Here is a 26,257-nt window from a genome sequence, read left to right as displayed (position 1 = left end):
AATTTACAACAAGGTAATGAACTGAGAGTCAGCTCAGTCCATGCATATTCATAAAGCAATCAGGCCTTTGAAGATTAAAGAAGCGCTTCAAATTTAAATGAGGGCGCCAGCATGTTATCAGTGAGATTCAGCCTGCAAAAGTAAAGGGTGCCTGGGACAGGAGTGTGCATTTATGAGTGCGTGCATATGTGTGTGTCTGTGTGCGATGAGGGTTGGGGGTCAGTTTGGCGTGGGGGATGGAGTGGAGGTGTAAGTATGTGTGTGTGTGCATGCATCCTTGCATAAATGATGACGGTGTGTGTCATTCGCTTGCTGTGCCAACTCGTGCCTGCATGCTTTTGTGCAAAGCAAGCTACACCAAAACCACCATCTAGCCTAAAGTGATTCTAATAACCAAATTAACACTCTCTTAAAAATAAATGAGACCCCTATCTTCTGATCACCGTTTAAAAAGACGTGGGATTTGAATCTAAGATCAAATGTACAGTTAACTTGAGCTATTAGGGGGGAATGAGCTTTTGAACACAAAGCCCTCCGAGGAATACAGCAACCTATTAGTATACATTAATGAAAAAGTGCAGCAGCAGACATGGTTTGCATGCACATGTACATGCTGCAGCACTCTATTGCACACGCACACACACACACACACACAATCATTTGACTGTTAGTTTTCACGAGTGCAGCGTCAGACACAGGGGCCCCCTCTGTCCTGTATCTCTCTGCTTGAGATAAGGCTGGCGAGACACCGCTGTAGACGACCACCCACCCATACACAAAAGGTACAAATAGACGCGCACACACCCATTGACATGCACATTCTGACAGACCAAGCCCAGGGCCGGGACCTGCGGTGGGACAGATAGCGGAAGAAGACAGATAGTGACCAGGATCAGCGGGTTCAGACTAACATGACATCCTCATTGTAGCGGCTCTCCCATGGCCTCAGCATTATCACCATGGGTGTGAGAACGACAAAGCAATGGTCCTTCAGCACCGCAGCTTTAAACACGGCAGTCACAATAGGAACAGCAGAGGTTGAGGTGACATGCTGAATAGTGATACAGGATGTAATAATGCCATACAGACACTCAGAGGCACAAAATAATCTAATCTGGCTCAGTTTCAGTCTAGACCTAAATGAGGACTTAAACAAAACAGGTTCATTTTTTATAAAAAATGAAAATTACCTCGTTGTTGTCGCTCTAACCTCAAAATAACCTGCCTACTTCCTAAAATACCCCTTCTGTCCTTTTTGCTCTCATCCGCCACTTCCTGAGCTACAGCTGTATCAAAGATACTTTTTCGTCTCTGTTCCTGTTCTGTCTAAAAATAAAGTCATTAACCTGCAGGTGGTGAAGCCGGCAGCTGGCGTGACAGGCCCTGACGCTGTCAGATGACCCCTGACCCTGTGATGTGACTGCCTGCCACGCTATTGACAGGACAGCGGCAGGACACGCTTATTTCTGAGGATACTTTTTCATCCCGCGTGACGCGGCTGTGGACAAACAAGGTTGTTTCTGTCGTATAGCTTCGTTTGACAGTAGGTAGAGGGAATAGAAAGAGGCAGCAAATGTGTGTGTGTTTGCGTGTGTGTGTGTGTCTTCTGGCTTGCTCTGCATGCCAAATCTGTGAGAGTGAGAATGAGCTCTAGAGTGGATGTTGGAAGCCTTTAAGAGGTGCAGACATGCTAATGTAGCCAAAACTTAAGAGTTTCCAGTCCCTCGAGACAAACTGGTGGAGTGATGCGTGGAGAGAGAGTGTGAGTGAGAGAGGGAGTAAAAGAGATAGAGAGAGAGACGGAAAAGGAAAGGAGGGAGGGGGAGCAAAAGGCAGAGAGAGCGGGAAAACAGAGGGGAGGGGGCTGAAATAAGTATCATATGTTTCTGACAGATCTCGTCAACTCACAACACATCACGGGGCCTCTTCCCCAACACATTTATTACAGACAAAACACAGGTTCACAGGAGGGGGCTTACTCTGTGTGTGGGGACGTGTGTGTGTGTGTGTGCATCTGTAAAGAGGGGTGGGGGAAGCATTGTTGTATTCATAAAACAGGTGTGTGTTTGTGGGTGAGTGCATGTATTTGTGTAGGTGTGCATGTCTGTGTGTGTGTCCGTGTGTGTATGCATACTTGAACTAGCCTCCACCTGAATGGCCCGAGGCTGTGGTACCGGGGTTGTTAGAAGACAAACAGAGACACAGGAAGCCTAAGCCAGGAGCCCTGAGGATAGCACACACACACACACACACACGCACACACAACACACATACCTACCCTTAAGTACAGACACACACTCCCGCTGTCAGTCACACACATAGCAGCAACCTCACCATAAGTCCTACTTCCTAAACCCACAAAACATTACTTTAACACACAGATGCACCTCCTCTACCTCCCTCTTTTACACACACACACGCACGCATTTAGGGCGCAGCCCATCCCTCAGGCCCAGCGCTGTGTGCCAAGTCTGGCCTGGCATGGTCCACAGAGGGGTGTCCTCAGGCGAGGCTTGCCAAGTCAAAGACCCTTTCATGTTCAGCCTGCACGCCCAGAGAAGTAAAGCTTTAACAAACAGCCCGACACACACACACACACACACCTACACACACAGTCTTTCTCTCACACACACACGCAAACGAACACAGACGGAAAGCTATAAACAGTTTAAGGGGTCAAAACCAAACTCATACAAACACACACACACTCACAAACACACACATGTGCATACATTAGTTTAACACCGCATCCATACTTGAGAAGTAAACATCCACTAGACTTCAGCACTTGAATGCAGCCAGAGCCACTAACACTCAATCCAACAACAAAGGCTGACGAATCTCCGCCGACAACATTTGTGGGTGTTTAGAGCTTGGCTTCGGAATACAAAAACGTCCTCTATGAAAAATTCATCCGAAAAAACCATTCCTGTTCACCTTCATTAAAACTTAGTGGAGCCCACATCCAAAAATAGGACCGATTTTATCGGAGCCCAGAGCAACTGTAGGATCAAATTAGAGTCAATTTTTACAGACAATGCAGTGCTTATGATGAAAATATTAGCCGGTGTCCAGTAATTACAACAGCATGCATCTGTGCCTTTTCACTATCAATTAAAGTGATCACCGAAACAAAGGCTCACACCACATGTGCACTTGCAATGCGACCCATATGCACGCACAAACACACTGGCCACGGGAAAAAGATACCACCACCAAGGAGTCTCTCACACACACACACACACACACACGCACACACACACACTCCCCATGCACTGCCCAGCAGTCCGCCCCCCCCACCTTCAGATACCCAGTGTGTATACGTGTGTGCTTATGAGGGGGGCGGGGGGCTGGTGGTTTGGAGAAAGGTGGCACGGTGCCAATACGGAGCCTGCTAAATACCTTTGTCTCCACAAACCACAGGGACAAACAGGACAGGCAAGCTGCCGCGGGAAGACACGCTGCAGCCACAGAGAGGTGTTCCAAGAAATACGGCCCTGTTGTTCGAATGTTTTCCTCCTCATAAAGAAAAAGGGGGAAAGGTGGCTGCCATAATTAACTCAGTATCGATTCAGAGTCCAGGTTACAATGGAGGCAGTGCGCTGGAAAGAGGCAGAAGTGTGAGATGGTGGTCGATGTGAGCGGCTACAATGGCCTCATTAACACACACGGCTACACTGGTGAGAAAGCGAGAGGTGCTAACGCTGGGATGGATAAACACAGGACACGGTAATGTAGCAATACCAGCACAAGAATGTGGTGCCGCACTCGTAAAATGTAGTGAGAAGAAACCATTTGTAAAAATACTAATTACGGTATATAGGACATGATAAAGCCTTTTCACAGTAATACGGCTGTGTCCTAAATCATAACAATGAGAAGCATCTTGATTTAATTACTCAAGACCAAACAATCATTTACTGCACTGCTAGCAGCCACATTTATTCCCCAGAACAATGAAAGTGACTGTAAATAAAAACTATGAATCCACTTTACGCCTGTTTGATGGTGATTCTGTCCTGTGCGACGCTGCAGTCACATAGTTTGTGTGAGAAACCGTCATCTGCTCTTTTTCTGGGCCATCCATAATCTGGAGACAAGCTACGGTGTCCCTATGCATATCTTAAATTGTTTATCATGCAAATGATGGCACGCAGGCTGCTCTGCCCTCTTCTAACGGCCCACAGCTCCAGACTGCAGACCCCAGCCCCAGCTGCAGCCATGAGACTCCCAGACGGCCTCAGCTGTCCCAGAGACGGAGGCCGAGAGGCACAGCTTCATATCCGGCTCTGCCCCCCGCCACCCCCCACCTCCAAGTTCAACCATCCTGGGCTCCTTTAGTCCGGCAGCGTCTTTCTAGCCCGGGCCCCTGTCTGTATAAGCTGCTGTCCATACGGAAATCCATCTGCATCAAATGACATTTCAGGAGGACGGTGGGGAGTGGAGGGGTCGCATTCATTTGAGTGTATGCGGTGCAGCAGGATAAATATCTAAGGGTGTAACATATAACACACACTCCTGGAATAAACTGGACATGCAGCCAGCGTGGCTGAGGTACAGTGTGTAGGGACGGTATGTATTGAGATGCCTCATCTCAGTGTCGGCCTCTCACTGAGCAGGGTGAGGGAACATGGCAGCTAGCATATGGGGTACGGGGTGGCGCGCTGGCACTGCCAGTCTGGATCCATCAATCTTGGACACAGAAAACAGAGGCGGGGGGGGGGGGGAGGGCTGGCGTTTACGCACACGTGACTGATGTGTGGTCTATCCTGCATCTACTGTCCAACCCCAAATCTGAAGCTTTATTCTTCATCTGCAACCTTGACCTCACGCTCGTCCTTTCCTGCTCTGAGGCTTTATGCACCGTGATGTTATAACAGGGTTATAACACAATCAGATGAGGTGCCACAACAGGACGGGCCTCGCTCCACATATAACCACATTAATCTATTTATTAGAATACAGCGAAAAACCTGACAAATACGCAACGGCGAGAGACATGAGGCCGATAAATAAAGCTCCGCTCACAATGCCAGTGACCTCATGAAATCATGTGAACTCCACTGCATGATGATCTAAATGAGCAAAGCAAACCATGTTCGAACAGCTGACAAGGCCAAGAGGCATGCTGGATGTGCGTGTGTGAGGGTGTGTGTGCACATGTCCTTGTGTGTGTGTGTGTGTGTGTGTGCTCACACACAGGGCAGATGTTTAACAAACTGCACACTAATGAACTGTGGTCATTCTGTGTGACAGTGGGCTGACGAGCTCACAACAGATAACGGTGGCCCCTTTACAACGCCATCTGCAAAGCTGCAGTGCTGACTAATACAGTACAGTGGTGCACACTATTGAGTACTACTCTCCGCGTTTAGCCTGAATTGGCTTCGAATTAAGTCACAACTGCCCGGACAATCAGCCCAATCTGGCACACGATATCAGATCTGTTAAAGGAAATGAATAAACATTCAAACAGGCTGGTCAAAATCAAATCCAACTCTGCAAAGCCAGTCATAAGGGACCCACGCTTGTTTGCACAGCGATTCATGATTTCACTACAGCCTCATTTAGCCCCGGTGGACAAACAACAAACCAGCCACCTTAAGAAGTCCTTAATTACTCAAATCAAGGAAAACACTGACAATTAGTGGCTGTAGGGTTCCTCAAATAAACGCTTCTTCCTTGACAGTTCAGCATAATTACATTCTCTTCTATCTCTTTTTAATTTTAGCATCAGAGTGAGCCTTCGCAGGCGCATATTTGAGGGAACGAGAGATATGGCAGCGTAATAAGCCAGGGAGGGATAGAGATACATCTCTCACCACCACATGAGAGAGAATGTGGAGGCCACAGGATCTGAGCACATCTGTGATGCAGCAACAAACCAACAGACATTTTTTTCCCTTCTCTCTCTCTCTCTCTCTTTCATAATGAGTTTCTTTGTCTGTCCCTGTGTGTGTGTCTTTCCTATCTGCAAATGTTTCCTTTGCCTGCAATCATTTTCGGGACGGCCGGTCTTCATGGTGGGTTCATGGCTAAGCCGAGGGAGATTCGCAGCTCCTAAACGCAGCGGCGGGTATTTCACACATCACACAGATTGGACACGTCCCTACCACCAGAAGCACAAGCAAGGAGATGGGAGGAAGCCTTTGCTCCCTTTTGAGATAAACTCCCTACGAACCTCAGAGAGTGTGACCCACTGCATACCTTAAAGTCTCACTTGACACATTTTTTTTTCCTCGCTCATTTGTTTACTCTTGCGTGGCAGCCATTTTAAGCTCCCGCTGTGTTTACCTGTGATATTCTCCTGCTTGGGGATTATTCCTTGCAAGGGCGTAGATAAACAATCCTCGTCAAGCGGCGACACCTGAACGGCCACCTCCACGGGGTGATACGCCCTCCGCGGGTGCTGATGGTGGGTCCGCGAGTGCGAGGAGGACGTGGAGAGGGGCGAGGCGAGCGGGGAGGACGGTGGCCTGTCCAGAGGTTTGTCCGTACAGAGGCTCCCGTGGCACTGCCTCCGTTTGTGTTCAATGAACAGCAGGATGTCAGCCAGGGGGAAGCGGGAGTGGCACTGGCCGCAGGTCAGCAGGTCCGGGTCCCCTTTTAGGGGCTCACCCTGAGCCACTCCCAGCCTGGGAGAGTCCTGAGAGTCTTCTTCTGGTAAAACACCTGACAGCGGCTCAGCTGGACGGGGAGACAAGAAAGAGGACTGTGAGACATAGTTCAGTGACAGGGAGTGATTGTGTGGAGCTGGTCAACAAATGTGTTGGGGAGACAGCGGAGAAGCACGTTACTGAGTCTCACGCTGCTGCAATATGTGCAGACATCCGCAGGAATAAGGTCAGGTTGTAAAGTGTGTATAAAAATATTTTTAGAAAAGAAAGAAGCGAAGAAAGGAAGGAAGAACGAGCACACAAACTACTTCGATAAGGACTGACACGTTCAGCTTGCAGGCAGCAGCCAAACGATTAAGTTGCTTGACCCTCTTTATTGTGCTGCCAATCTCGCTTTTTTAATGAACCTAACACCTCTGAGAATCAAAAAATAGATTCTAATTTGAGTTCAAGATGATTGGACCCCATTTCGTTAAAAGTGCTGGGATCTCGTGAACCAAGGTTAGACATTGAGGGGTTGGATGTGGAGTAGGTCCCTGAAGTACCGTCAGAGAGGGAGAGCGAGGAGAGAGGAGAGAGTGAGAGCATTTTAAAAGAAGTAATCTAGCCACACGGTAAACGACATTGGGCGCCCCGACTGGGATGTTGAGATAAGATGTGATGAATTCTTGCCGCCGGTTCAACCTTTAATTCCATGTCGGGTCAGACGAGAAGGTGGTGAGGGACTATGCAAGATAGGCCCTGTTACCTGTATGTTCAACTGCATTAAAGATGAGGGAATTTGCCCCTATTTTGCTGGAGCTTATCTTAACCAGCTTATGCCACGGACATAGGCGAGGTGTGTGAGGCTGGGTTAGGTGGAAAGATTTTCTTCTAACCAAATAATCTCATTTTGATGCCACGCGAGAGCGATGTGAATAACTTTGAAAACTAAAATCTAATCCCTTTTTCAGACATCTGACTGTGCCAGAATTTAAAGTAGTTTAGGTCAGTGTTTCCCACTGGGCTACAGGAGTAGGTCTGCTTCACTATCAGGAAAATCATTAGGCCTCTTCCTTTACTGTTTTGGACCATTATAACTCCCCGTTATACCTGTCAATCAATCACTTCATTTCAACTCGCTCACTGAAAAATGGCTGAAAAAGAAATTCCCTGTATAAATATGTAATTGTCCCTTCTGCTACATGACAGCTCACCGCTGGCCGCAAAACAAAACCACGCTAAGTGTGTAGCAGTTTGTAGTTCAAATTAATAAGAGAAATATAAACATAATTATTATGTCAAACTAAGTGTAAGTGAACTGAAAGGATCTGGGTCAGAGCCGAACAGAAAGCATGTAGGCTGAATGAATAATGAAAAGAAAAAACAGATTTAGTGAATTGTTCCTGCTCAGAGGGGTCTTAAATTGCTGCTCTTTGGAACACGTTATGCCCGCATCCTCTTTGACTGCTTTACTTTATCCATAAGTGCATCACAAGGAACACTAATACACAATAAGTCATTTGTGCTGGAGCGATCCCCCGCGTGCGCCTGGTCCAGCAGCACAGGGATGAAGTGAATCAAGTTCAAGTTCATGAGAGGCCTACAGGAGCACAATCATATTGCGCCCCCCACTGACAAACCTTTTGACAATTATCCGACGAATGAAGGCGTACATGTTGCGAGAGCATAATTGGTTTCAACCCAAATGGGAACAGCATGCAGAGACACATTTACGACGAAAATAATTAAGGACAAAAGAAATACACGGGCTCCTAATCACTTCAAACTTCAATTACAACAGTGAGTGTGTTTGGAGGCGTCTGCGCATTCAGGCACGGACGTCAGGCGGTATTGATAAAACAGCTCCTGCTGTTATCGGACGGAAATTCTCGTGCAAACAGAAACGTACCTCGACAGAGCGGAAACTATCATGCAATCTCGATCAGTACGCTGCAATTTTCGCACAGCCGCGCGTAAAACGACTTCCCTGCACTCCTCGGCCACTGAAGCACGAGAGTAAGGCGCGCGGAGTTACACCTATGCAACATTTATCTGTTCATGACGCCAGGTGAGCCGCGGCGCGTTCGGCGCTCGCTCTCCGCGCGGCAGCAGCGAGGAATCTGTGGCACAGAAACTATATTCCCCGTGTGTAACGCACGCGAGGTGTGTGCGCTGCGGACAGGCGCGTGTGCGCGTAAACACCGCTTCCCCGCGTCCGAAGCTGCTCTGCCCTCCGTAAATACATGGTAACAGCGAGAGGAAGAGTGTGTGAGAGAGAGAGCTTTACGCGCTCCACCTGAAAACTTATGAGCGAGCGGCAGCGGCGGTCTGCACGGGCCGCCGTCATATAGCCAAAGGTCTCTGGCCATAAAGCCCATGCATGCCCTTTAATGGCGAGAGGAAACCTCGAAAGGCTGCCTTATACAACGCGTCAAGCAACGCAAGCTGAATCTCTCGCTGTCACATTGTTTCCAAACTTCCACCCGGCAAATAACCTGTAGTCTCGGATATCTGTGCGGGGTTTTTTTCCGCTCGTTTCACTCAGGACAGCGGCGGCTCCGTACGTGGCCGTATCCCACCTATTCAGCTTCCCCAAGGAAGTTAACCCAACGCGACCGAGAGCAGGAGGCGGCTCGCCGAGAGACACAAGCAGCAACATGAAGTCAAAATGCGATTCATGGGCACTTACGCGAAAACTCCCGTTTGCTCAAGTGCTGGGGTTTGCCTTGCTTGCGGCGAGACATGTTGGTTTAGCGGCGGCTTTTCAGCTGAGTTCACATTGGGAAATCCGTTCCTACAAGGTAGACTCCGAATGAAATATCTTCATTGATGCGTCCGACATCCGAATATGGAAAACAAAAAAGAAAAAAAAAAGAAAAACAAAAGAGAATGAAGTGCAGATCACACAGAGGGTGAGGCGTAGCGCGCTGCGGGCTGTGCGGACCTCTTCATGACTTTTTCGCAAAGAGAGAGTGATGGGGGTACGGAGAAGCCCCCCTGAGCTGCAAGTTCAAGTGCGGACGTGACGTTCCTGCGAACTTGAACGTCAGGAGATGGACGGACTGAGACATACAACACATGGGCAGGGCGAAGCCGGCCAGTGGGAGGGGGACAAGCCATAATAAAAACCAATGGACACTCATTATGGACTACCTATGGAAGGAGGAGGGGGGAGAGAGAGAGAGAGAGAAAGAAGAGAGACCCCGAAGACACCAATGGACAGAGGGCACGGAGGGGGCTGGGCTAAGAGAGAGAGAGAGAGAGAGAGAGAGAGAGAGAGAGAGAGACAGAGAGAGAGAGAGACTCGAGTCATCCAAGGAAGTGGTGGAGCAGCAGAGCGCGTGAGGCCGTACAGCAGGGATGTGGTGGAGGATAAACCCAGCTTTACTGCTCCATTCATATTAATTAGTTTATTTTCAGCCTCATGTGAATATACAGTGATTATGTAAATTGCAGCACTGGTGGGTTGTATTTTTACATTAAGATTAGTTTAAATGTATTTACTTCACTACGATTGTCAGACGACGTATTTCCCACGTTCGTGTTGCACTCGTTTCGCTCAGCTGGTCTCATCTTGCTCGGCTGTTAATGCGGGTTGCCTGCTTTACAAAGCGGATCTACTTGCTGGGCTTCTTCTGGAGAGGGCCCGGCAATACAAACGTTAACCCACGTGGCCTGAATGAAAGAGAATGAGATAAGATCAAATTAATATTAATGTCATGTAAAGTGAGCCTGGTGTGGACACATACTACTAATTAAAAAAACTGTGAAAAACAGCCATTTAAAATTCATTATCTTTTGATTTGCAGCCTACAACATAATTTGATTTGATATTAACACAAAATGTGTTCATCGGTTGTGTGGACAATGCACCTGAGTCTGTATGGAAGCTGTGAGGTGAGACAGAGGGTCCTGTTCTCAGCTGAATGTCTTCGTCTGACGGGCCATCTGTCTGATAAATGAGCAGAAAGGTTTCTTAGCAGAGTGCAACATGATAAACACTTGCAGCACCATAAATAAAATTCCCATTTAAAACCATTAGAAAGCACGCTGCTGAAAAGTTACTGCTTCTCTCACAGTGCTGTGATATCACATAGGGCATTCAAAGGGCCTGTGTTGAGCTTTTTCCAGTGTTTTTGCGATGTCATAGCCTTTACTGAGCAGGAGCGCAGACAGTAAAGTCGTCCGGATTTACAGTCACAAGCAACCAGGCAAATAATTAGACATCTGAGACCGAGAGCCAACAGAGTGAACTAATTATGACAAAATCATCTGAACGGTGTTGATGCATGGCCGCAATTCTCCCACACTGTTTGATTCTGCTCCTGGCTGAAGCTCCGAAGCATAATGTTTAGCTATAATAAAACTAAAAGCATGAGAAAAATGAGCTGAAGGATTAATGAGGATTAATGCATCAATGAAGTGTGGCTGCACTTTAAACGGTGGGCTAATTAATTGCTGTGTAATGGAACCTCAAAGGTTTATCCAGCTGCAACAGCGAAAGTCAGACAGTAGAGGAAGGCAACCTAAAGCATATACTAACCCTCTTGGGTCACATTGTTATAAATATATAATTTAAATAAATAATCCAAACAAAGAGAGTGTTTTCTTTTTAATAACTGGTTCATATGGAGATCATGTTAAATAATGTTACAACAGATTGAGTCCGAGCCAAACTAGTCACATGTAGGCTGTAAAAGCCTTCTCTCTAACTTAATACAGACTCATAAACAACAACAGGGACATAATTCACATAATCCGCGTTTCATGTTAATGTGAAAAATACATTTTACTGTTTTGTCTAAGTGCTGCTGTAAGAATCAGACTAACTGCTGGTTTGGTCCAGTTTGATCCATTTGATTTTCTTCTTTTGTTTAAGAGTGAATTTTAATAACCTTATAGATGCCATGTTGGTGCCTCGTAATTGATCAGGCTGAACAACCATAACGACAGCACCTCTTACACTACAGCGCAATGCGTGGGCGCCATCTAGTGTTTCAATTAGACATTGACTCCAAATGCTCGCCATGATGCATGTATGGTCAGTTACACTGAGCATGGAGCTGGGCTTTAAAATGTTTTTAAAGATTTCAGAATTGCCCAGAATTGTTTTGTTTTTGTGCAAACTACAATTTAATTATAAAATACAAATAATGTGGCTCCGCAAATGAGCTACTTTGAAACATTTTAGAGAGGGTTGGACGCAAATATCCTCAAAACTTAAAACAATTTTTACAACGTTGGAAAATCATATATTCTATTTTGCACCATTATGATAGAAAGAAACCACTTTTTCATGCTTACTCTCAAGGCCTGCAGTCTATAATACTATAATATATAAACCTATGTTGCTTGTACGCTGAAGAATCATTGTCCAACAGCAAAAACCACCCCACTAACAAGGTCCACTCATGGTTTGCTGTCACTCCAGCATTACATAACCTCGTGTGCCTCCTGTACGCGCACGTAGCGCCACCGTGAGGCCAAGACGCAGCAGCGTCGCAAGAGCTGGGCTGGGCAGCGGGCTTGCAGGGGCAGCAGCAGCATCGCCGTTCGTAATCCTCCAGCCTACATATCGGATGCTGATTCTCCGCAGACCACCTGGTGAGTGACATTTCTGTCCGTCCGTGTATCCGAACACCGGGCCGCCCCCGCTGTCTTGCGCCGCTTTTTGCGCGCCGAGGATGTAGACGGAGAGATGAGCATCGCGACAATCCTATATGTCGTCCATAACGGAGGGAGCCCGGGCTGCACATTATAGCGGGCAGCCGCCGTAACCTGGTTTGCAATAACACGTGAAAAGTGTTATCGTAAATCTGCCTCAATTGGCCTCTATTTGACTCCAGGAGGGTGCGTGAAGGAAGAGGGATGTCCTGAACGCTAAGGATCATATGCTTCACATGACAAGTCGGTATTAACATCCAAACTGTGGCCAACACACTGGAGCTAGACATCTAATTATACCGTAATGTGCATGATCTTTGTCCAACATTACATTATTTTAGCTGAATGTCCCTCCTCAGCGTGCTGTCATTATTAGATAGCCATGATAAACGCCGGGCTGAGACATGGCCTAACTGGGCTAATTTTCAGGCTCTGTGATTGGCCGACTGGAAGCCATCGGCTGCGGCCGCTCGCGAGCGCCGTTGATGTGTTGTCACGCGCAGAGGAGGTTTAGATGCGAGAGTGGACGGAGCCGCGTGTGGTCAAGCGTCTAAAAGGGAAATCTGGGCCAGTGTGAAGCCAGGCCACCGAAAGGGTTAACGCGTCCATTCTTCCACGGGGGAGGGGGGAGAGGCGCGGCAGGGGAGGGGGCTGTCAAGTCCCGTTGGGATTGAATTGATGCATAAACAGTAGCCCCAGATATGACCAAGCGTGCGTGATTAAATCCCGCTAATTCACCTACGGCTGGCTGAGCGTGAGTCAGCAGGGCCCGTGGCGCTCCTGCAGAGGGAGGACCGGCTGCTCGTCTCGGTGAAAAGAGCTGTTGTGCTGTTTCATGTGCACGGGGAGATCTGACAGCTGCATGGGAATCATATGAGAGCACCGTGGGGAGCAGAGATGTGAGTTTTCCAGCAAAAACGTTGTTGCCCCCTCTCCATCTCTGTCTCCTTCCCCGACTTCCTGCCTCTATCTGACATTCTGCACAGCATCCAATTAAATTAGCCGCCCTAATGTACATGTATCATTATCTGGAGGCCTGTCTCACCATCTACCCCCAAGTCATCCCCATCCTTCCTCTCATTGCTCCATATCTAACTCCTCCTCTGTTTTTCCAGTAGTGTGGTGACCGGGTGACTGCACAGCGATTCACTTTGGGATTTTAGGAGGATGCCTGGAATTCTGTGAACTGTTAGTGGATTTTTACACATTCAGCCGCTCTTTCATGTTGTTTGCTGCTCTACAGGGAGAGATATGCATGTCAGTGGCCTCAGGTGATGGCTGAAATAGCTACAGTGCATATGATGCGCACACACGTCATACACAGATGTTGAAGTGGTTTTCTCTCTGTAATTGCATGAAGCAGCATGGCTCATTCACGCCTGTTAGCGCTCCTTTTATTGATTGAGCGTGACTCATAAATAGACTCATAGATGGACAGAAACATAGATGGATGACTGCGATCTAACGCTGCTCCTGTTTCCAGCAGGACGCTTTAAGGGTCAAAGGTGAGCAAGTGAGGCGGAGATGAGTCTGACTTCCTGGTTCCTGGTGAGCGGCGGGGGGACGCGTCATCGTCTCCCAAGAGAGATGATCTTCGTGGGGAGGGATGACTGCGAGCTCATGCTGCAGGTACAGCGCCGAGGTTCTCTGCTGTCATTCTTCATGCTGCTGGATTACTATCTGAAGGCCTGAGATTAGCATGGATTACAGTGATTGACTGGATTTTGTGTGATTTAGTCCCGCAGCGTGGACAAACAGCACGCCGTCATCAACTATGAGCCGAATACAGACGAACACAAAGTGAAGGACCTGGGCAGCTTAAATGGGGTGAGTGTTTTATTTTTCTACTCTTCTGGGACTTTATCTGCAAGCTGATCTGAGAAAAGACAGCCTCAGATATGTAATAGAGAGACTGTGGTCTAACCAGATTTTATACATGCGTCATCGAGCAATTTTCACGAACTTGATTCTAGAGATCATAGATCTCTTTTTTTAGGTCCCCCTTCAATCAAGAATGTCCTTTTCTTATTGTTTCTTTTCTTGGATGTTTAACTTTCACTTTGCAGAAGGATGAATCATTTGTTTCTTTGGCTGTCAAGCATTTTGCAGCAATTTCTGCCAATAGAAATTGTGCACCAATTATAGGATCGATTATACTTGGCGAGTATTAACATAATTTTCTTCTAAATCAATAATCACCCTCTGCTTTTATTTGCAGACATTCGTCAACGATGTCAGGATACAGGAGCAAATCTACGTCACACTGAAAACTGATGACAAATTGAGGTTTGGATATGATATCCTTTGAATATGCTCTCGTGTATCTGTGAATCCTCTGTGACACACAGGGCAAGGTCAGCGTACATGGACAACACTGTAACTTTATCTGTTCTTGAAGAGCCGTGCATGCTCACTGCACTCTGCCTGCTGCATTATAGATGAGGCTACCAATGCATGTTTCCCACCCCTGCAAAGAGCTCACCGTCTTTCGCCTTAACCCGCCTCACATACCAACCTGTTCACCGTGGTTCGGGGGGAGCTGCATATTCCGGAGGAGGCCCTCAAGGTTAGACAGCGCGCTGTGCATGTCGTGAGGAACTAGCAGCCCGAGTTAATATGTCAGTGCGGAGAATAAATATGCCTGCTCAAAACAGAACAGGCAGGAAGCTCTTGTATTTTTTCATCAGTGTGCAAAATAAATAAATAAATAAACACATGAGAAGTGGATTTTAGTCAGAGAGAGTGAAGAGTTCTGCTGAAGTGGACAAAAAATACTGCTTCTCAAGATTCGTGAATCTGCTGTTTCATCACAGCAAACTGTCCAGGTCGCTGTAGAAAGGAGAGGATTTATCTTAATGAGGAGGAGGAAAGTTCAGTGCTAATATTCAGAGTTAAGCACAATAAATGCGTGACATGAATGTTTTCTCGCATTTTCCGTAAACAAAATCTGGCTCCCCCTCAGCCGGACCTAGCGGTCCCTCTAAACTCTCCTTGCTTGTCTGTCAGCATGAGAAGTTCAGCAGCCAGCTCCAGCTGAGCCAGAAGAAACCTCCAGAGGGGGAATCGTCTAAATCTGAGGTCAAAGCCCCCGGGCCGGCGGCAGCACCGGTGAGCGAGGGGGCCGCCGCCAAGCCCCCGGAGGCCGGCAGGGCGGAGGACAAGACTGCAGGTGAGAGTGTCCGAGGACACAGGTTACAGTGACACAGATCTTGATCTTCAGATGCCACTTCACAAATACACGAGTCGTAGGATAAAGTATTGATGGTCAGTTATGGTCAAAAGTCTTTTACTGCTGACATTTTATAGAGTCAGCAACTTATTGATAAGTCTACTCAGGCCACACATGAACAAATCCTCAAAGCATTTGTACACATGTGCAAATCATTCACACTCAAGTTCAAGACTTCTGAAGGCAATGCATCAAGCGTGATAACAATGACATTATCAAGCATTCATTCAACTGTTTATACCAGTTATAGATGATTCCTATAAGGAGTTAGAGCTGCTGTGAATACATTGCTAAACACTAATAATGCATTAGATACATAATGCAGTACATTTTTATAAATACAATGATAAGCAAAATATGTGCTTATGACTGATTTATAGTACATTGTAATGTATGATAAACCGTTATTAGTTAACGTAATCCCAGATGGCTAAATTAGTAATAAGAACCATACTTGCATGCAGGCCTGTAGTTTTTGGTGAACACCCGGCCGTGCCCCACATAATTCAACAGTTGCTCTGATGTGGTCGTTGCTTCTGAAGCTGCAGATGTTTTACTTGTGGTAAACTGCCCGGTTTTATTTGCCAGGGGACGTAGCGGTGTTGCACAGAGGCACGCCCCTCTATGGCCAGCCTGCCTGGTGGGGAGATGGAGACACTGATGACCAGCAGCCTGGGAGGCCTGAGGAAAAGAGCTCAGATCGGAAGAGAGAAAGAGCTGAAACAGGTATTTGCAGTGCTGCTAAAAGTACTACCTTATGTGATCTGATGATGTAGTTGTGGCAGTAATGAACGTGGATAACTTTATTTAAAATGTCTCTATTTTGGAAGCTTTGCAAATAACAGCTTTAAATATGTTCAGTCTTGATAAATGTATTACTACCTCCCTCACCTTCAGTAGACTTTAAGCTGCTAAATACATGTTTGCTTTCATTCTGACAGACACCAAGAAAATCACAGAGGTCCCAAAGTCTGCCCTGCAAACAGCTTCCAATCAGGAGCCCAGCTACTTTGAGATCCCAACCAAGGACGCTCCCCCAGCAGGTAAAACGAGTGCAGAAACCCCCTCACGGGAACCAGAGGCTGGTGCGGAGCCCACCCATGGCCACGCCTCCTTCACCATTGAATTTGACCCTGGGGCGACAGGTAAAGTGACTGTCAAAGATCGAGTGGCGAAGGTGGGACCAGAGACCAGGCCGCGTCCTAAAAGGGCTGTGGGGGAGGACCTGAGTCCACTTCAGACAGCCATGGTAGCTGCGGAGGTGAAAGTTGCCGACTGGCTCGCTCAGAATGAGCTGCCGTTGGCTCTGAAAGACACGGTTGCAGAGGATGACGGGGAAAGTGTGAAGAGTGATGTTCCTGTACAACTGAAGAGCCTTAAAGGTGTGTGTGTGTAAGTGTGTGCGTGCAGGCATTTGTGCAGCGTGTGTGTATACATTAATTCTAAGATGTGTGTATTACTTGTTTGTTTACTTCAGTTTAGCTTCAGCTTCTCTTTAACCCTCCTTGTCTCTTTCTGACCCATTTCCGTCTTCTGCACCCCTCCCATGGCAGACAGTAAACATGAGGACGGTACGCAGAGCGACTCAGAGAACGCCCTTGGAGAGCAGCGCCGGGCTGCAGCAATGGAGGAACGCTCTTGGGGGCTTTGGGGCGGCGCAGGGATGAAGATCAGAGAGGGTCGTGCTAACGTACCAGAGGGGCTCTTCGCAGAGGAGGACAGTCCTGCTCGCCGCCGCAAGTCTTCCACCTCCAAAGTGGCAGGTGGTTTTGCGGAGAGGCGGCGTGGCTCGGCACCACACCAGCAGAGTGGTCGTGATGAGTGCTATCACCATGGGGACGATTATAGTGAAAGAGGGACCTATACCATTGAGCTGGAGAATGGAGATCATGAAGAGGAAGAGGCGAGGAAAATGATTGACAAGGTGGGGAAGAAGAAACGTACAGTAAAGCACCTTCACGATAGTATGATTACGTCATAAAACATCCTTTTCATACATGTATGTGTATGCTTCTTCACTTTTGCATATGTGTGTGTTGCAGGTGTTTGGTGTGAATGAGCAAGAGACTGTGTGTGTGTCCAGGTTGAGCAATGCTGACCAAAGAGAGAGGCTCACCTCCCAGAGGTCTGGAACCGTAGACAGAGGGAAGCCTGGACGCATGGAGACAGAGGTTTTAAATTCAAACCAAGAAGTTGCATTACAAAAATGTCTCATCTTCTTTGATTTTCCATTTAATTAGCTCAAACCAGCCCATCTACTCTGTTTAAACACTACAGTTTTTTCTCCTGTACCTGTCATGCTGTCTTGGTCCAGGCTCTACCTGAGGAACTGGTAGTGGGTGGTCCTCGCTGGGTCTCACAGTGGGCTACTCTGGCTGCAAGTCACATCCGGACAGACCCTGAGGGATCCGGAGGGGAGAGTCACATCATGGTCACAGAGGACAGAGGTGCTTAAAATCTCCCCTGGACAGCAAAGTCAGCTCATCTGAAAGTCTGAATTTCAAGACATGAAATTCACGGTTTAACGGTTAATCTGGTAGAGAGATAATCGCTGAATCAAAGCCCCACAACCAATTCTACTAGCATGCCACCCACCATTGATACGTAACAGGCATTTATCTGAAGACCCCCTTAATTATTAATCTGTTTTTTTCTCCTTCCAGCTGAAATAAGTGAGTCCAGCCACTCAGCCTCTTTTGCCTCATCTGGCTACACAGAGCGTAAGAGGAGAACCCTGCCACAGCTGCCTGGTGAGGAGGTCGTCCTAGGAAGGAGGACCCCAGGCTCAGGCCTGCGTGCAGATATGGGAGAGAAACAGGACACAGAGCTACAGGAAAAGGAGAACCAGGAGGAGAAGATGGCCAGGGGAAAGAATCGGCCTACTCACGGCACCGGAGGTGTAGGCGGTCATGGCGGTAGCCCCAGCCGCTCTTCACCAGCCAAGTCGCAGGACAGTGGTGGCGGGAGATCTGGCAAGTCAGATATGTTGGCCAAGCTCCCCCCTCGTCCACTGACCAGTGGGGAGAAAAAGATGGAGGAGGCACGGAGGAGGAAAAAGGAAGAGGAGAAGGCTAGGGAAAGTAGTGGGAAACCGTTGGTGAGGCAGGAGAGTTTTACCGTGGAGAAGCCGAGCTCCAACGTGCCCATTGAGCTCATACCTCGTATCGATGGGGTGCCGCGCAGCAGAGCTCAGAGCAGGGAGACCGGCATTGACAGCGCCACGATTCAGAAAGACTCAGAAGCTGTGGCAGCTTTTCTAGAGACGACTGTATCAGACCAAGGTGATCCACCAAGTCAGTCCATTGAAGGCTCCATGTCACCAGAGTCAGACGTAGACACGACCAGCACGGTAAGCCAGGCTGATGGAGTGAGAAAAGTCGTCCAGAAACGCCGGACTCTTGCATCACAGCAGAAAGAGAGAACGGTGGTGTGCTCGTCCGGCAAAGGCCCCGCTGGCGCCCGAGAGACCCAGGACAGGAGGGTCAAGACCAGGGCATCGGGTCCTCCGCAGCCCAGCCGCCCCTGGACTTCCCTGGACCTAACTGACGATGACGTCAACTCCAACTCACTCCTCTCTGACTCCCAGCACACCTCCACACAGGAGTCTAGAAGCTCACATGCCAGAGCTCAGACTGGGAGCACAACAGTGGGGGCTAGCACCAAGTCAAGTCGGGCTAAAATCACCCAGGCCCCAGCCGCATCTGCAGCCAATAAAACCGCCATTGTTCCCAAGCCCAGGCCCACCAGAGCTTCTCTGCTGAGGCGAGCCCGGCTGGGAGACTCATCAGACACTGAACCTGCCGACCTTGACCGGATGTCGGTAGCCTCTGAGGCCTCCACCACAAGCTCCACATCCAGAACAGGGATGGCAAGAAGGGGAATGTCTAGGATAGAGGCCCTGGCACAGCCAAGGAGGCCAAGGGTGGGTTCTCCATCAGCCCAGAGTGACTCAGAGGCCACTGTGACAAGGAGTAGAGGTCTCGGGGCTCGGAGCGCTGCAGGTGATTATGCCATCAGACAAGGACTGAGAGGTTCTACTGTCACAGCAGTGTCTGGACCCAGAGCTCGGGCAAACAGCGCCTCCAAGCTGCCTGACAAAAATAAAGGCACCTCCTCCTATGGACATGTCACACCTGCATGTAAGTTTTTTCCAGATTCATGTTCCAATTGATCCAATACTGCTTAAATATTGTACGATTATTATTGTTAAGTGTGGGTCAGAGTTAGCCACTAGCTTCTGAACATTGTGCAACATTAAGCAGCTGAAGAGATACATTTATTTCTCAGGAGTTTATGGAGACCAAAACAGAGCTAAAAGAGAGCAAATATTGGATTCACATTGGTCAGGTTGCCCGACACTTGACTCCAAATAAATGCTCATGTTGCTTTGTGTCTGCTAGATGTGTAAATAGCCAACTTTCTAAAAGAACTTCCACTCTCTCCAGCTGGCTCCCGATGGCGGCGTGTGCCTGTGGAGTATGCTTCCACCTCAGAGGACGAATATGGCTCAAACCGCCACGTATCCAAGCAGGGCCACGGACGGCCGTTCCCCTCCACTCGGGTAGCCCAGCTGGGAGGTTCAGCCCCAGCCACTCCGAATCCTGCAGGCCTGGCTGCCCTGAAGCAGCACTCCAGGGAACAGGAAGAGTATATGAGAGACTGGACAGCACACAGCGAGGAAATAGCCAGGTATGTAGGTGAGAGTTTAGAGCATCCTGCTTAGAGGTATAGAGATGTTATTACATGTTTTCCATTATTTATATTTGTTTTGCTGTGAACAGTGCTTTTGATGGCTATGAGTTAAAGTATGAAGTGTAAGAAATAAATATTACAGTAAAACAAGAAGAAAATTTGGTTTAACACATGTCAGGTGGTGATTTTTCTCATTTGTGTTTGTTCATCAGGATTAGCCAAGACCTAGCCAAAGACCTAGCCATGCTTGCCAGAGAAATTCATGATGTGGCAGGCGAGATCGACTCAGTCAGCCCTGCAGCCACTGATCCTGGAGCTCTGGTAGTCAACACATTATAAAACAACCACAACATAATTTGTTTTTTTCTGCCTGCCAGATTCAGTAACTGCAAAACGTCAGGATTTTCATTCATTTGCTGCTACTTAGGTTCAGCCTGTTCTTAATGAAACTGAGTCTCAATAAAGTCAAATTATGTAGAGCTGACCAGCAATAGGATCTGATCCTTTGTGTGCCTTTTAATTCTGTTTTAGTTGGAGGAGCGTGTCTTTGATGACGGCTTGGACCTCGGTGGTCCTACAGAGCACAGCAACACAGTGGGAAGCAATGAGCGGCCTGTGGAGCTTCGCCCCCGAGGATCTGGTGGACAGAGCTCCCGCTCCATCCGCCGACAGACATGGAATAGAGATGATGTGAGTCTCTGTTTCCATATTAAATAATGCTCTTTTCTGACATATATAGGAATTCTGCATATCGTAAGGATATTCCAGAGCTTGAACTGCTGACGCTTTTCTCACTCAAGTCTCTATTTTAAGTGTGAGTAAGGAGACACACTGAAAACTTTGTACACAAAGCTCAGTTTGTTTCGTGCAAAGTGTTTAGGCACTCTGAAAGGAAGGAAGTCAGAAAATGTAGGTCATACAAACTTAATTTTCTACCTTTGTGATTGGTTAATGGTGACAACAGTTAAAATGTTTGTAAACAATTGTGTATTAAAGGATCATGTGAGTCTGTAGCACAGTGTGTCACTAGAGGGCGCTCTCAGCATGCCAACTGCAGTCACCCTTCACAGACAAACTGTGCTTCTGATAGGACCCAAAGCTTCTGAGCTAATAAGACTGTTGCCAATGTTAAATAGCAGTGACACTGATGTGTTTCTCTTCATCAGGCGGTGCTGGACAGTTTACTACTAGCATCCGTCACTCAGCTCTCCACTAGGATACGTCAGGCAGTCGACAAAACAACCTGCAAAATCAGGTGAGCACTGTGATTGTGACAACCAGGAGGAAGGTCCATGGAGGAATGTGCTGTTATTGTAAGTTGGTGTAAACTTGATCGCCAGCAAGAATCTTGTTAAGATTCTTGCCGGCGTTTCATGTTGTAACTAGGCCAACCAAGCACAATGTGAGTGGCACTTCACAGAGGTTTACACTGACAACCAGCTACATGTCTTACTCATTATCACATGAAGGATGACAACACAAAGGCCTTTTTTCGCTCCTACAATCAACAGACAGTGTGTAAATGAAATCACTTTAACCGTCAACTGGTACTAAGACTAAACATATTTTCATGTGTTTTGTTTTCATCTATTTTCGTACTCACTTGGCTTCCAGGATCCTCTTCAAGGATAAAGAACGAAAATGGGAAGAGATTGAGAACAAACTGCAGGCAGAGCATGACTCCTTATTGCTCAAGAGCTCCAATAAGGTAATGGGTCTCTCCGCTTTGTGTGTCTGTTTTTCAGACTATTGGATGGATTGCCATAAAATTTGGTTCAGACATTCTCGTCCCCTCAGGATGAAGTAATCACTTCGGTGATCCCTCAACCTTCCCTGTAGCGCCAGCAGGTCCAAATTTCACATTGTCAAATATTTTGTCAAATATTTTGTTATTGATGACATTCCCACCAGCCCCAGCTGTCCTTTGCATTTATTGCTAATTAGCATGCTAACACACTGAACTAAGGCGGTGACCATGGTAGACTTTATACCCGCTAAACATGGGTATGTTAGCATTGTCACTGTGCGCATGTGAGCACGTTAAAGTTAGCACTTAGCTCAATCACATGTACTGTGCATGAGCACGGCCTCACAGAGCTGCTAGCATGGCTGTAGACTGATAAAGTGTTATTTCAGCATGTGGTGAGGATTCCAGTTCAAGCTCAAAATATTTAGTTTGACAAAAATGTGCAAACCACAGGTCATTTTAGAGTCCTGCTTAATGATCATGTGGCATTAACCATGGCTGGCAGCTCTAGGGAAGGATGGTCTCAGAAAAAAAGAGTAAATGTGTGGCTGTGTGTGCGTGTGTGTGTGTGCAATCATTCCTTTGTCATTGCTATATAACTGCCATTTATTTAATTACAGTTGGAAGAACACCAAAGCATGTCACAATGTGTTGACCGCAAACTCTTTTAAAACCAGAATTTCTGCATGTGTAAATAAGTGTATTGTGCTCGTTAATTGCGAGGCATTTTAATACAGTCATCAGAGAGACAAATTTCAGCCAAGTCTAATCAGCATAATGTGTGCTTTTTGGAACTAATTTGGCATAAATTAATCCAAAAAGACAGTGACTGAAAGGCAATTTGATACAGCTTCAGTAATGAAATAACTTGCCTAAGAATTTGTTTGTGTCAGTAATCCATTAGCTTTCATAGGACGGGATTAATGCCAAGCAGTATTAGATGCACTCCTTCCATTCCTCCGTAGTTATACAAACCACACAATATCTGATTACTTACTGAAGCAATCATAGTGAGTGCTGACAGTATTACAGCTGTCTGACGGATCAAATCAAAGAGACTTCTGTCTTGCACATACCATTTAGATTACCTCGCAAATTCTCTTTTTGGAGAGCAGAGCGCGCCAAATTTGGCTGTTTTGATGGAGAAAAAAAGACTTACGAGCTGTTGTTGCGGGTGCAAAAAAACCACAAGTCCAGAAAACTTTATTGTGGTCATAAATTCTGCATTTAACCCGGTCTGGCCTCATGTGAACCCCTGAAGAGATATGTCTCTCCACCAGACTGTCACAGAGCTCATAAAGCATCTCTGAGTGTCTGTGGCACAGCTCCAAACTCATTCCTGCAGCAACCAAGAGACGAATTGAGTTGATTTATTTGGTGTACGAACTTTCACTTGCTTAATCACATCCTCAACCAGCCTTGAGTTTTTCATTTATGTTCTCTTAACAGGAAATTTCAAGCATTATTCAAGACCTGAAGAGAGTGGAAAGACAACTGCTCGGTACGGATGTGATGCATTTCATTAGTTTTTAGTGAACTATTACACATAAAATTACAGGTGGCTGTATTTTGTACTGTTTGGTACTGCGTTAAATTCAAGAATACTAATTTTTAATATTTGTTATGTGCCAATCTAACAGTAATCGACATGATGGTGGACCCAGACGGCACCCTGGATGCCCTGTCTAATCTGGGCCTGACCAGCCCTCTGACTGACCAGAAGATCAGCCCTGGGACTCAGCAGGGGGCGTCAGTGTTGCACCCTGGAGCTGGAGCTTCCTCCAGGCCTGAAGGACTGGCCACTGAACCCTGTGGACCTTCAGACCATGCAGAGGTGGTGGAGTGAGACCCAGGGCCCCAGCAGAGCTCCAGAACCTATAACTGGAACATCAAGGACATAAGTCAGAGTGCATCCTTTATGTTGGACTCATCCTGAAGCAGGTAGCGCTGTGAAACTAGAGGATCTTTAAGTATTTGGTTTCAGGCAAAACGCGGAAAGAGGGAGGAGAATGATGCCCGACTGCCCCAGCTGTCAATCAAACTGACTCAAGATAGGACTTTGAAAAGTCCAACACTACCAAATAGCAGTTCTTGGGTTGTGAAATATACAATATGATGACATTAAAGTATTAATCAGTGGGCTAGTGAAGAAGCTATGACATAATATACAGTAACCCATCTGTGTTTTTGTGTTGCAGCTCATTCTTATTATCCATTATCCTTAAAAAAGAGCAGATGTAAAAGATGAGAGGATGTAATGTTACAGATGAACTCAGTCTTGCCATTTAATTACAAGCCTTGAGAGCTTTGTGATTAAATCATAAGGGTTTCGGTCAGCTACTAAACCAGAAAGGTGCAATGGCGTCAAAAAAGGATTCAGCAGAGGTGTATGTGAAAAGTCTTCTTTTATCCCACCATAGAATTATTTGAAAAAATGAATATATCGTTGGCCTGTTGCAATTGCAATCCCCAAACATTTCTCAGTAATGATTTTCCATCAGGAAAGGCCACGTTGCTTATTTGCTGGGAAAAGAACTGGGTATGTACAGTATGTACCGGTGTAAATGTTTATTATAGTTAAATCAAAAACTCCCATCCATGCCTTTTTTTCTTGTGGCGATGTCATTTGAAACCAGTGTATCAAAGATGTGACCATGTGTTGTAATAGAGACTATAAAATCAAATGTAGCTCCCAGAAAGGTTTTCCTCTTCCAAATGTATTTTGTCACAAGTGCCCGGGATCAAACAATCATTACAGTTGGAGATAGAGATGCTCCAGATGATGCTCCAGAGTAGAGGAGAAATTTGTTTTTTGCACATTACAAAGCTGATAGATGTTGATATTTGTCTCTGAGGGAGCAGGACATGATGTGACCCCATGCCGCTTCCTCATCATGTTAATGTCCTCGACCAAAAACTAAGCAGGGTGAAAGCCGGCTGCCTGAAGACGAGCGCGTTGTCAAATTATTTTCTGATCACAAACAAAATGTTGTGTTTGAACCAGCATAGACAGGGGCTACCTCCAAGTCCTGCAGCTGCATTTTACTGTCAACGATGCAATGGAAGGATAGACACTGTAATGACTGTAGGTTTTCCAATGTCTTGCCTCATACCAATGTTTACACATGAATGTAACCTGATCAGAACTGTTGGAAAATTTTAGCCAAAACAACTTTAATAAAGATTAATAATTGCATTTTGTCTTTAATTCTGTTTGAGCATTTGGAGAATTTTTGTTTGGATGTTTTGTATGGATTTTTTTTTTTTCGGTTCTTTGTAATGATATTAGGTTTAATGTTGACCTTGCAATACCTGTGTATTGTTTGTCTCATTTCCAATAAAATGCATGATAATCATGAGCTATTTTGTTCTGTTTAAGCATTAATGCCACTGCAGTGCTTCAGGACCACCTTCTCCAAAACATTTAAATGCTCCTTACATGTTAATGCCTCAACATAGCACTGCGAAAGGACTTATTGTGCATAATAAGTACTTTTACTTTCGAATTTTGATGTACATTTTGCTGATACTACTTCTGAAAAGCAACTACATTTTTTTAATAATAAGGTTTAAATGATCTGTGATGTGCAACGTGAAAGGTGTTGCTAGGACAGATGAATCCAGAGAATTATCATCAACCCTGTCCCCTCAAACCTGCAGAGCATCGTTCAGCTCATTGTCTTGGTTGTACAGTCAACAACTTACTATTTTGGGTCACTCTTACCACTTAAAATCTTTCTGATGCAGCAACCAGCTGTTTTTTTTTTTGTTTTTGTTGTTTTTTGTGAAAAATTCTGATTAAACCAACTGTGCACTACCTGCTCAGCACCAAATGGCAGATGAACAAAGTTAGCGACAAGCTGGTGAACACAGTGGAGCATTTGGCAGCTGAAGAGCCAAATATTTCCTTCTGGAGTTGGTGGAGACCAAAAATAGAGCTAAAAAAAAGACTGAATATGGACCTACATTTCCCAGGTGGGCACAAACATGACTCCAAATGAACGCTATTGTTTTTCATGTAAGTGCTGGATGTGTAAATAAAGAAGTGCTGACAGAGTGTTCCTGTACTTCTCTGACCACTCATTTTTTATTCTATATTAAAAGGTGAAACAGAGAGATAACATATCACAGATGCGATCAGTTCTGGTAAAAAGCTGAAGCCTCTTGGCTGCCTTCATCCAAAGTTACAACCTCCCAGATCCTCCAGCCATAAAAAGCCCAATCGTCCTCCTGTCTGACCCGTCTCTCATTCTCTACAGAGGCAAGTACACACAACAGATTAGGTTTTAGAGGCTCCACTGCCAGAGCCGCTGCACTACTAATTGT

General features: G+C 46.4%; 2 protein-coding genes across 2 annotated transcripts in view; one reads left to right on the top strand and one right to left on the bottom strand.

The window, feature by feature from the left end:
• Positions 1–9,498, bottom strand: part of bcl11ab (BAF chromatin remodeling complex subunit BCL11A b) — a 33,323-nt gene extending 23,825 nt beyond the window's left edge. The window contains exons 1-2 of the mRNA XM_041933301.1: positions 9,289–9,498; positions 6,295–6,687 (exon numbers count right to left, since the gene is read on the bottom strand). Coding sequence (XP_041789235.1) covers positions 6,295–6,687; positions 9,289–9,343 — 448 coding nt within the window. The 5' untranslated portion in view covers positions 9,344–9,498. The remainder of the gene's footprint in view (positions 1–6,294; positions 6,688–9,288) is intronic.
• Positions 9,499–13,787: 4,289 nt separating this feature from the next.
• On the top strand, positions 13,788–23,777 carry cep170ab (centrosomal protein 170Ab). The gene is made up of 18 exons (XM_041933897.1): positions 13,788–13,892; positions 14,001–14,090; positions 14,482–14,560; positions 14,771–14,829; positions 15,270–15,432; positions 16,081–16,218; positions 16,434–16,874; positions 17,046–17,416; positions 17,535–17,663; positions 17,807–17,939; positions 18,156–19,631; positions 19,938–20,181; positions 20,397–20,505; positions 20,716–20,874; positions 21,351–21,439; positions 21,799–21,892; positions 23,381–23,432; positions 23,572–23,777. Exons 1-18 carry the CDS (start codon positions 13,788–13,790, stop codon positions 23,775–23,777), a joined length of 4,137 nt encoding a protein of 1,378 aa, XP_041789831.1.
• Positions 23,778–26,257: the final 2,480 nt, after the last annotated feature.

This window comes from Chelmon rostratus, chromosome 3, assembly GCF_017976325.1.
Source record: "Chelmon rostratus isolate fCheRos1 chromosome 3, fCheRos1.pri, whole genome shotgun sequence".
NCBI classification, from domain to species: Eukaryota; Metazoa; Chordata; class Actinopteri; order Chaetodontiformes; family Chaetodontidae; genus Chelmon; species Chelmon rostratus.
Note: the sequence above shows the minus strand (reverse complement) of the source record. Positions and strands in the feature narration are given on the sequence as shown.